The sequence below is a fragment of the Mustela nigripes genome, chromosome 7 (genome assembly GCF_022355385.1).
Source record: "Mustela nigripes isolate SB6536 chromosome 7, MUSNIG.SB6536, whole genome shotgun sequence".
Taxonomy (NCBI): Eukaryota; Metazoa; Chordata; class Mammalia; order Carnivora; family Mustelidae; genus Mustela; species Mustela nigripes.
Window position 1 is genome coordinate 81,727,887 of NC_081563.1, and position 12,470 is coordinate 81,740,356.

Sequence of the window (12,470 nt, forward strand, 5' to 3'; positions counted from 1 at the left end):
GAAAGGAAGAACCAACACCACACAGTGGCCCACAGATATAACCCCATCTCAGACCACAAGAACCCCTCCACCCTCAGCCCCTGCTCCAGGCGAGCAGCCTCCCCACAACTGTTGTCTTTCTTTCTTTCTTTTTCTTTCTTTTTATTTCTTTCTCTCTTTCTTTCTTTCTTCCTTTTTTTTTTAAAAGGCATTTCAGTTTTGATGTGCAGGAGATTGGAATATGACATCTCAAACTGTGCCACTATGGCATAAGGATTATTCTGAGCTGAAGGCAACTGAGAAACGGCAGACACCAAAAAGGCTCTCCGCCTTCCCCCACTACTTGCCTAAAACAAGGACACCAAGACCCATTTGTGAAGGTGCCTCTCTCTTCTGTGCCAGGAAGAGGAGGGTAACTCTAGACTCTGACCAGCACTGAAAGGAATGTGCACAGCCAACCTCACAAAAACAGCCCTTCTTCTCTTCCCTTCATTTCTCCCCATCTTTACCTTCCCACAGCTGGCTACCCCTGAAAGCCTGAACACCTCTCTCTTTGTCTTGTCCCTTCCCTATAAACATACTGTTCTTTGTTGAGGTGCTGCATAAGCCCCACATTCTAACCACTCCTCTGAGTTACTCATCACTGAGTTTTCCTCATGTGTACACACATCGCACACGGTGATCAACTGTTTTTCTCATCAGTTTGACTTTTGCCAGTTCAATCTCCAGGCCGTAGGAGGAGAACCTAGGAGGCTAGAGGAAAAGCTGCTTCCTCCTCTGCAGAAGCTTTCCTAAAGACACTACAGCAGAAATGAATTTCCTTCCTCCATATTAAAAGGAGAAACTCTAAATCAAAAAACCACCACAGCATACATTAGACAAAGGAGAAGGGAGGCACATGAGAAAAATAGCCATGGAAGAGGCATTTCTGTAGCTAAGCCCCAGTGGGATCTGACCTAGGGAACCAAGCTAGTCAGTCAGACCAGGCAGAGATGGTAACTGACAGACTGAACGAGTCCCCACCACAGCCTGGGTCTACCTGCCAACCCCTGAGGCTAGAGGGGACACCAAGAGGCCACCAGCCAACAAAGCCACACTGCCTGACTCAGGAGACCTTTGGTTCCTACCTGGGGACATCGGAGTCCCGGATACCCAAAGGAATATTTCCACTTTGTCCTTTTAAAACCGAGAATTCATTTTGACACCCTTTACTAAAAGCTGAGGCACTTTTAAGGCAAACGTTTGAGGAAAAAAATAAACAAAATCAATGGTCTGGGGGATTTTACTGACAGGGAGGAAAACTAGGCTAATGTGTTAAAAGTGTTTAATGAAGGTAAAAATCGGAATGAGAAATAGTCTCTCTCTGCCTGACGGGGCATATAAAGCACCGGGTACCAATTATGTTGTTGAAATGACAGAGAAGATGGAACTCACAAGATATTCACAGATACCCTCCAAAATAGTCCTGTCTTGCCCTCTCAAAACCTAATTGATTTTAATTCCATTTAATTAACATAGCTGAAGAATAAACAGCCACTTTGGGGAAGAGGAAAGTGCCAGGTCCAACAAAATAGAATGAAAAGATGTCACAACTGCAAAAAGGTGGGAATAACGAGTTTAATGAGTCAAGTAACATTTCTGCTCTGCAAAAACATAAATGTTGGCATTTTTTTCTCCCTGAGACAAGAGAGAACCTTCCCTTCTATAAAGGAAAACAAACACTTGGGCCTGAGAGCGTGGATTTTCCGGTTTCATGTGTATTTTGCCAGATTGACCATGAAGTTTGACAAGTGACCAGTCCAGCTCCTCTGACTGTGTATAAAGCCAAGATATTCAGTCATGGTGGAGAAAACTGTTCGAATCTGATAAAAAATGCTACAGTGTTCAAAATGTCATACAAAAGTTCTAAGATGGGGAATTGGGAAGAAGCATTTCAGTCAAACCACCTACCTTTACCTTCCCCTTGACAAAGCTGGCAATGTCATCCTTATTATCAAAGACAGACAAAGTGTGCAGGAGATTCTGCTCCAGCCAGTCCCAATGCTGGTTTATTTCCTCTAATGTCGCACCTGGGTTAGAACATAAAAAGATACCAAAATTAAAAGTAATTCCTAGATCATGAACTCCTTTTCCAAATATTCTGAAACCTCTGTTTGTGATTAAAACATCCTGGCTTCTCACATCCTGGGCCATAGCAGACAAGGAAGACACCCTCCTTTGAAGTCACGGAGTCCTTCGCCACAGCACTGGGATTTGCAAACACCCATCCACTGCTACATGGGTAGGCCAAGAACTGCATGTGGACATCCTGTCGCCCTTGCTGAGGCCTGGACTTCCCACCACATCCACTCAAGTGACAGAAACATTCATAATTACGCAGCTGTTCCAAGGGAAACAAGCCCCCCAAAGTGGGCCAATTCCAAACAGTCTCACATAGTTTATCCTGTGAGGACAGGGATCCCTCAAGAGGGACCTCAGCCCAGGGTCACAGAGGAGAGAGCCTTCTGAGAAAGCTCTACTGCTTGCCCAAGGGTGTGGCCACTCGCAACAGGCATCATTAAATACAACAGCAACAACCTAGGGAACTTCCAGGTTTACCAAGCTGTACTTCATATCATTTATAATAATATCCCTTAAGAACATATATGAGAGATTATATACTAAATGTTTGAAATGTACATTAAATCATATCTAGTAAGTTAATTTCCTTCCAAGGCAATTAAAAAGAAATCACCCCATTACTGAAGCATTAAGCAACACTGTTACCAAAAAGCTTAGTTATTTTAGTATTTCCCCTTGAGGAGACTCCTGCTACTCTCCATTAGACAATGGGCACCTTGGCACAGGGACTGTGCCAGCTCCTAGTGAAGGACCCAGCATATAGCAAGTGCTCAATAAAGTCCCCTGCCTTGAAGCAAGCCCGGGATGGACAGGAAAAGGGACGTGTGCATCAGGTGTGCATAGTACAGGAACAGATAAACGCCCAGCTAGGAGGACAAGATTTCCAAAATGGGAAGCAGGAGATAATCTAACCTCTAAGAGGTCAAGGGCTACCCAACACCAATGCAGAATAAGCTCGCCAATGTGAGAGTCACAGTGGTCAACAGAACCACATACCATACACACAAAAGTCAGACATGCGTTTTTTTTTAACAGCAAACTTTTTGTATGCTATTTGCAGATTTCCTCCCTGCAGAGCATAGATGCATGGAGGGATATTTTAAAAAGCCTAGGGATAAAAATGCCAGAGTTCTTAGAACTTACTGCAGACTTGTGCTTTTAGGATCAGTGAGTATAAAGAACATCTGTGTGGGGACCGATTTTTCTGAACGGACAATTTAGGAAGGAGTCATCAGAGCAATCCAAGAGAATTCTTCATAAGGAAAAGCAAGAGAGAGATCTGGTCTCTCTTCCTCTTCTTATAAGGAAACCCATCATGGGGCCCCACCCTCATGACTTTCTGTAAACCTAATTATATCCCCAGGCCCTACCTCTAAATACTACCACACTAGGGGCTAAGGCTTCAAGATATGAACATGGGGGAGGAAGATACCATTTAGTCCACACCAATCTACGCAGCTGTCCATCAAGCCACCCCTCCCCCCAACTCTTGCTCTTTAAGGATCAACAGACTGGACATGCAGCCACGTGCAGTTTAGGAGAGCAAGCTGGGGGGCGGGGCATGGTCAGGATCATCTCACTCTCCTCCCCCTCCCACCCAGGAGGCCCTTGTGGTTGCTGGAAACGCCTGGCCCTTCAGAATCCCCATTCCTCTTACAAGGGGGAAAGATCCTTTCAAAACACAAGTCAAACCCAGTTCTGTCAGGCTTCACAGCAGGATTCTCATGAAGTTTCTAAGTGTCATCTACCTGAACTCGAGCCCCTCATAGTCTGCTTGGTGCCTTACACTCAGTGCTCAGGTCTGCCCACCTCTGGCTTAAGACTCTGCTGTTCAGTGTCTTCCAATGGCAACCATGTAGGTGTCAGTCACAAAAACACTTCCTATAATTGCGGGTGGGGGGGGGAGTCAGCAATGGGGTCTTCCTAGCGGGGGGACAGCAGATCACACCATTGCAAGAGAGTCCTTGGGTCTTCACTAAAGCCAATAAACTTGCAAGGAGACTTAGGGATGCCTGGACCTCTGCCCTTTTCTTTAAGGTTTACTCTTTCTAGATGTTTGTAATTTATTATCTATCGTAATAAAACCAACTGGCCAGACTATTTAAGGCAAAGAATAAATGGGAAAAAAATTTGAGTATTTTTTTGAGTACGGGGTCATCAATCTTTGAGTATTTTTTTTTTAATTTATTTATTTGAGAGAGAGAAAGCATGTGAGCAGGGGATGGGGAGCAGCAGAGAGAGGGAGAGGGAGAACCAGAAGCAAACTTCCCGCTGAGCATAGAGCCTCCAGAGGGCTCAATCCCAAGACCCCACAACCAAGACCATGACCTGAGCCAGAATCAAGAGTTGAATGCTCAAGTGACTGAGCCACCCAAGCGTTCCTTGAGTATGTTTTCATGACCTCCTAATTCATTTAAAAAACAAAACAAAACAAAACAAACAACCTTGGCAGAATGAGGAAGAACAAGAGAAGGGAGAAGACTCACCTTTGTGACTTTTCTATTCCAAGGGCTAGCTCACTACTGTGTAAGGAAGACTTCTGAATGAGGAAATGGAGACTCAAACACTTCTCCAAGGTCATATGTATTGAAGGAAAGGCAAAAGCAGGGTATGAACTCATTCTCTACAACCCTGAAGTACCCTGGTGTCCTCCCATTAATAAGCGGCATTTCAATTTCAAAATAACATTTACATAATCCTTACATCCATTACTCCTATGGTTTGACACTAAAAAAAAAAAAAAGTTATTTTGTGTTTGTACTTAGAGCAATTCCAATTTCCTGAGTGCATCTTTCTGGATGACATGAAACAGGTTTTCATCTATCCTATTAAGCTCAAAGGGACAGCACAGTTCATTCCAAGCAGGTCATCCTCAGCTGATAACCACAGACACCATGATAAACACTATGAACAAGCTCCAACACAGTCTATCACATGGAATGAAGACTTGAAACAAAGCCATCAAAATTTTAGGCTTCTATCCTTTAAAAGATTCTTCTACTTATGGGGAGGAGTTTATGTCAGGGAAAGGTAAATTCTAAAACAAAACCACGCCTACACCTTGAGAGAGAAAACAGGCACACAAATAAAAATCTGTCACTGGGCCACAGTTAGATTTCATCACAATCTATGCTGTTCCTGAATACAAGACATCGCTGTATGTCTCTCCCAGCCAAGACAATCAAGATGATGAAACTTTTCCAGCCTACTATCTTCCATTTCCTACAAAAGTTGCCAAATGGCAGGGAAATTTTCCAAACTATAATTTCCTCTGCAGGGAAGTCTTATGATAGGCTTCCAAAATACCGTAAATCAGTACAAACCAACTGCATGTCCTCGGCCCCAAAGGACTAAAAAGGAAAGCCACTCAACAGGTCTCACACACCAAAGTTCTAACCCTAAGCTGTAACCAAGTTTCCCAAATTACATGAAGTATCCCATCAGGAGACAGCTTTTTAACAAACAAAGTAGAAAAGAGAATACATGGCACTTTATAAGGCCAATCACTGACTTATAAATTTGTTAGAGTGAAGCATACACACATAAATATTTTCTGTCTGTGGGTCATGCTCAAAAAATATCAGAAAGCCACCATATTACAGACGTACAAGTGGTGAGAAATGTAAAGAGAAAATAAGAACATGAGAACATGTCACCCATTGAAGCAGTGGAATGATAAAAAGGCTACAAATACCCAGCATAGCAATATTCTCAGTGTTTCTGCTGTGGCCTTCCAGAATGAGACAGAGGGCAGCTACTGCATATGCTAAAGCTCTAACCCCCGATATGACCATATTTGGAGACAGGGCCTTGAACAAGTAATTAAGGTTAAGCGAGGTCATAAAGGTGGCATCTGGATCTGAGAGGACTAGTGCCCTCTTAAGAGGAAATGGGCACCTGGGTGGCATAGTTGGTTAAGTATCTGACTCTTGGTTTTCTTGGCTTCAGCTCAGGTCATGGTCTCCGGGTAGTGAGATCAAGTCCCGAGCTGGGGACTGTGCTCAGCATGGAGTCTGCTTAGAGTTTCTTTCCCTCTCCCTCTCCCTCTGCTCCTACCCCCAGTGCATGCTCTAAAAAATAAACTGAAGAAGAGAAGAGGAGGAAGAGGAAGAGACACCAGGAAGGCCCCATGTGAGGATACAGGGAGAAGACAACCACCTGCGAGACAAGGAGAGGGGCTTCAGGAGAAACCACCCTTCCCGGCACCCGGATCGCACACTTCCAGCCTCCAGAACAGGGAGCATATCAGTGTTGACTTAAGCCACTCCAACTGTGGTATTTTTGTTATGGCAGCTCTAGAAGGCCAATAGAGCCGTAAAACCAAAATTTATAGGAACACTGTGGATTTTAACAGAAATCCAACTGGCAAAATTATACCCTGTTTTATTAAGGCAAAACAAGATTTCTATTGCTTCAGAAAAAGGCTTCTATTTCCTAAGAAAATCAAAGTTCAGAGGATCTTAAACATTACCCATACAAAAAGTCAAATCAGACTTGCAAATGCCTATGCAAAACTAAAACACAGTCCTAGAAACCCCAATTAACCACACAACTACCAGGAGTGGTAATTTCTAAATTACTAACTCTAAGGCAGAACAGGCAGAGGTAGTAGACACAGGCCGTTTTTTGAATTCTTGGCATGTGTCCAGGCATTTTGTTAGATAGGCCATACACTTGATATTGTTTATCTTAATAAAAATAGCACAAGGTAGGTGGTATTGTTTTCTGGGTATGAAAACTTAGGGCAGAGAAGAGCCAAGCCCCAGGCCAGTTCTCCTGGCTGCTAAGGCCTTACTCTATCCTAACTCACAGTGGAGATGGGAACCTGGGGAGCTGGGCAGGCAGCTCCCAAGAGCTAAGTCACTTTCAAGCTCACACACACAGCATGTACTTGCCAAGGTTTCCCCCAGAGGTATTTTTAGGAAATAAAACAGGCAGCTCGTTGTCTATACCTACAGCTTCTGCAAGAACACTGCCATAAATAACTTGATCCAAGCTTCAGTTTTCAAAAGCAACTTTTCTCTCTGCTTAAAAACTATTCAACTGAATTAAGGGCCTTCTCTAGCTAACCTAAATCCTAATTTACAATGAATGGACATTCCATGTGTGTAGTTAGGATCTGTTTCTTTGACAAAGCACATTTCTCCTACGTCCAAACACTCGATGTCAACCACCAAATGCCTGGCCTGAAAGCCATACAGACCACAAAGGGACTCATTAAAAGCAACACTGCCAAAAAAAAAAAAAAAAAGCAACACTGCCAAGGCAGTGTCATTTCTAAATTTCACACAACACTCATCCTAGACAGAATAACTCAGAAGCAAAGAATTTGAGCAAAAAGTCACAGATGAGCAGGCGAGAGGGCTGAACCAGAGCCTTTCATTTTCAGACACCATACACTCTTCACGTGGATACGCTAACATCAGACCCATGCCTAGAGCAGTATCCCCACACGAACCAATATCACATCATCACAACTGACCGTATTTTTAACCCACAGACATCTCACTATATTGTTTAAGAAATTAAATGTTATACCTTTTTTCCGTAATTTCCTTGGCATTTTCTGAATTCAAATTAAGATACTGAGTCCCTAAAAGTACTTGCCGTAAGTGAAAAAAATCAACCTTCCTGACACTGAAAGTAAAATGGATTTTCAATTTATAATTATAACAGTCATTAAAATGTCCTTGTCTTAGTGCTATTAGAAACACTGCTCAGAATTAGAAACAAAGGTGTAGGAAAATTTGACTTAACCAAAAGGAAAAAAATAATCAATAGAAACAGAACCAGAAAGGACACAGATAAAATAATCAGCAGACAAGGACATAAAACAGCTATCATAAACATACTCCAAAGTGTTCAAAAAGTAGAGGAAAGCATGAGGATGGTGAGAGAACCAAACTGAAGATACAGAAAAAGATCCAAACCAAACTTGTAGGGATGGAGAAATAGTGTCTGAACTCAGAAATAGACTGGATGGGATTAAAACTAGGGAATCTGGACACAGTGATTAAAAACTAAAATGAAAAGCAGAAGACAAAGGATTAACAACAAGATAAATAACAGAACATCAGTGAGCCCTGGAAACAGCAAGCAGACTACAAATTGGAGTCCTGGGATAAAGGGGAGGGGTGCCGGGCAAGAAACAGAGAACAGAAAAAATATGCATATATTTGAAGAAATAGCTAAATTTTTTTTCATGTTTGATGAACACTATAAACGCACAGGTCCAAGAATCTCAACAAACTCCAAGCAGAAAAAGCATCAAGAGAAATCACATCTAATCAAACTGCTGAAAGCCAGGGATGAAGGGAAAAGACGATAATTATAGAGCAACAAAGAATGAGAGATTTGTCAGAAGCAATGCAAGGCAGAAGACAAAGAACAGTTTTAAAAGTATTAATAGAAAAAGGCTAATTTACAAGTACTTGAAGAAAAGGAGTGAATTCCTGTATAACTTGGGAATAATAAAACCTTCCTAAGCATGCCTCAAAACCATCAAGTATAAAAGAAAGGCATTCTGAATCCCACTACATTAAAAAGCCTTTGCAAGGTAAGCACACTGAAAGCAAAGCCACTAAAGGGCATGATAAACTGGAAAAAGATTTTTTTAATTTCATTTCTCAGACAAAGGCCTAATATTCTTAATGCTTAGATAGTGTCTAAAAACGGAGGGGAAGAAAAGAATCGCCCAATTAAAATAAAGAAGCAAAGGGTAAGAACGAGGAGTTTCTGAAAACAGCCCTAAACATGAAAGATGCTTGACTTCCTCATAATACAAGGACAGCAAACAAGAACCATTGCAGAAACACCTATGACATTGGTGGAAATGCCCAAGTTTGACAACAGATCCAGTGACGAATCTGGGAAAGCAGGTACTTTCATCCACTGCTGATGTCAATTTTGTCCAACAGTACAAACCCAGTGGAGGAAGGGACATTTAGTGGTATCTAACAAAGGTTCATATTCATTTACGAGAGATGGGATTGCAGGGTGGAAAGGGTAACCTACCCCAATGATTCTGCAGCATACGCACAAAATTATTTAACCACCAGGTTATTCACTGAGCCATGGCCAGGGATGAAGACGCCACAAACGTCCATCAGTAGAGAACAGGATGAATCAACTATGGTACTCAGTTCTATGTAATGAAAGACAAAACAAAACAAAGAAGATAATCTCAACTCTGATGCGGAATGATTTCTAGGCTGTGGTCTACGTGAACTAAGGCAAGGCATAGAATAGAATATATGTGACCTTTATAAAAGGAGGGTGTGAGAGTGTAGAGGATATTTGTAAAAACAGAACAGTAGAAAGCTCAGCTAACAGCTCAGCTAAAGCTCAGCTGTGGCAGAGGGAAGGGACAGGGAGGGGATAGCAATCAAAGGCTTCTCTCCACAGACCTTGTCTATAGATTGTATAGGTCTGATTCAGGCATTACAAAAGAGTTTTCCTTTTTTTAAAAAAGTTAAATCAATAAGGGGGAAAAAAGTAATACTTGAGTAAATGGATAGACTTTTCAGGTTACAAAATGATTACACATAGAAAACAGCTATTTTAAACAATGTTGACTATACATCCATAGTTAAATATATTCTAAGGCTAAACAAAGCTGCCAAAACTTAAATTTCACTCGGTACTCTTATTATTAATATTGACAACATTTAGATATAATATGTATGTGGATGTGTGAGATAGTTAATTATGTGAATATTGTTAGAAACCAAGATTCAGTGTTCAAGAGAAAAACATAAAATCAAAGCTAAGTTATAACTATATAGTTTTACAGTTGAATTAGAAAGTTCATGTGTGACTCACTAAATTCTACCCCAGAAATGAATATTACACTATGGTTACTAGCTAGCATTTACACTAAAATCTTGAAGCATAACAAGAAAGTTAATATGAACTCGTGACTTACTTTTCTTTTTTGTGACACATACTCCTTAGCTCATACTTCCTGAGAAGCCTTACAAGCAGTGAAAACCCAGTAACAATGACTGTGCCCTTACACGCCATTCTCCACTAAAAGGAACCAGTGCTACTGGAGAAATGGTGGATGCAGACAGGAGGTAGGAAAGGCACAAAGTGAACGTTCCACATCTCATTGGCCAGAGAGCAGGGAAGCACTCAAAGGTGACTGGAAGCAGGACCAAGTGCCAGAAGCCAGAGGAAAGTGCTGAGGGGCAGAGGACAGCACAAGCCCAGTAACATAAAGGACCACAATTAACAGACACACAATATATCTATAACAACTGGCTCACCGTACAATACTTCCAACTTCCTATACTTGGAAAAACTTCATGATAAAATATTGGGAGCAGTACTTGAAATTTTAAGACAATGCTAAAAAGGGACAGGGAGGGAAGAAAGAAAAGAAAACAAAACAAAACAATTCACTTGTCACCACTGCCGATTACCAGGGCACCAACTCCTCACACTAACAAGAGGCAATGAAAGGATCAACATCAGCATTCCCCTCCTCCCTTTTCTAAACATTCCATGTCTCAAGGTCACCAAGTAGTCCCAGTTAAGTTCAAGTTCTCCTATACAGTCAAGCCCAAGCTCACAGCTATAAAACAACACATCAAATTGGGGTGGGAGAGTGGTGGGAAATCACAACCTTGTGATATGTAGAGGAAAAAGTTAATAGGGCAACAATAGGGCAGGGTTTAAAATGGGCCAAACCACTAGAGGAAAGGTTGATGGGGAAGAAGGCAATTAAAAACAGCCACCCACGGGATGCCTGGGTGGCTCAGTTGGTTAAGCCGCTGCCTTCGGCTCAGGTCATGATTCCAAGGTCCTGGGATCGAGTCCCACATCGGGCTCCTTGCTCGGCGGGGAGCCTGCTTCTCTCATCGCTGCCCCTGCCTGCCTCTCTGCCTGCTTGTGTGTACTCTCTCTCTCTATCTCTGGAAAATAAGTTAAATCTTAAAAAAAAAAAAAAAAAAAAACCAGCCACCTGAACTCATTAACTAACCCAAGCATCACTAAGACTAGGACACCCAGGGGAACCGGGCCTGCTGAGAAGACATGGTATAAAAGACATGGACTGTCCCCATCAAGTATTTTTTTAAGAAAACATTAAACCTGAATTTAACTGACCATTTGTAAGTATCTTCCAGCTTGGGGGACAAACGAAGAACTAAGAAAGGAGCTGAGCCATACTTTGAGGAAAGAAACAGAAACATAATGCACAGGACATTCTATGTTAAAAAAAAAAAAAAAAAACTGGCCGAAATTCTTCACCAAGGCAATCACTTGGGGGGGGGGGGTACAAAGTTAGGTGGGAGAGGGGGAATGGAGGATTTCCTGACTAAAGGAGACAAAAGAGACATAGTCACCAAATGAGGTATGTGGCCCTTGTTGAATGTGGATTAGAACCACCCAGATCAGGCCCCTGGGTGGCTCAGTCCTTTAGTGTCTGCTTTAGGCTGGGGTCATGATCTCAGGGTCCTAGGATGGCATCCCACTTTAAGCTCCTTACTCAGCATGTAGCCTGCTTCTCCCTCTGCCTGCCACTCTCCTTGCTTCTCCTCTCTGGCTCTGACAGAGAAATACATAAAATCCTTAAAAAAATAAATAAATCAGTGGGTGAGAAGAAGGCACAGAGAGTAAGAGATAACGCAAAGTAAGCAAAACCATGATCCAAAGGCATCTGCTTCCTGATCCCAACACGTGGGCCTGGAAGATGCAATTACACTGTCCTCACTACTTTGGGGTAGGTCTGAAAATCTTCCTAACAAAAAACAGACTTTAAGAGCCCTTGTTAACAAAAAAGTCATCAACTTGGATAAACTGACCTCCACACCTAGGAAGAATACTCTGTAAAAGACTTCGGAAAAATTTACGAAAGCAGAGCAAGAAACGAGGGTGAAGGACTTCACGTTCCCTGAATTTTCCTTATTATTTTTTTGATCAGGAGGACTCCCAGTCCCAGGCAACTCAGACGCGTCAGGTTCTAGCAGAGGTCCCAGAAGCCTGGGCAGCAGCAAGCCCTGAAGTGAGCCTCCTGGGCCACAGACAGCTTCAGTGGCCTGAAAGCCACATGAAGGGAGCAGGACAACAGACACAGGCTGGCAAGGCCTGCAGGAGAAGGGCTCCCAGCACCAGAGTGAGTCCAGAGCCTGCTGCTCTCACAGTCTGCCTTTGCTTTTGATCAGTAAGGAACCATGAATTAAAAGTCATTTGCCAAAGTCATCTTAGTTGGAAACCCATGCCTCAGTCAGTCTCCCCACATCAACTAAAACAGAAAAGATAAAACCAGACACCTGACAAGATCCCCTCCGGCTGGTTTCTTCTTTCCAACAGGTCGCGCTCTGTGCAGATGTTAGGCAACATGAAGGAAGCCAGAGAAACGTCAGATT

At 42.5% G+C, this 12,470-nt stretch overlaps 1 protein-coding gene across 9 annotated transcripts in view; it reads right to left on the reverse strand.

The window, feature by feature from the left end:
• TBC1D8 (TBC1 domain family member 8) overlaps window positions 1-12,470 on the reverse strand; it is a 104,117-nt gene that overhangs the window by 40,286 nt on the left and 51,361 nt on the right. For 8 of the 9 annotated variants that reach the window (XM_059406278.1, XM_059406277.1, XM_059406276.1 and 5 more), the window contains one exon: window positions 1,930-2,048. In XM_059406278.1, the coding sequence (XP_059262261.1) occupies window positions 1,930-2,048 (119 nt within the window). Of the gene's footprint in view, window positions 1-1,929; window positions 2,049-9,114; window positions 9,181-12,470 lie in introns of those variants that run through there. The other variant, XM_059406279.1, reaches the window with a different exon arrangement.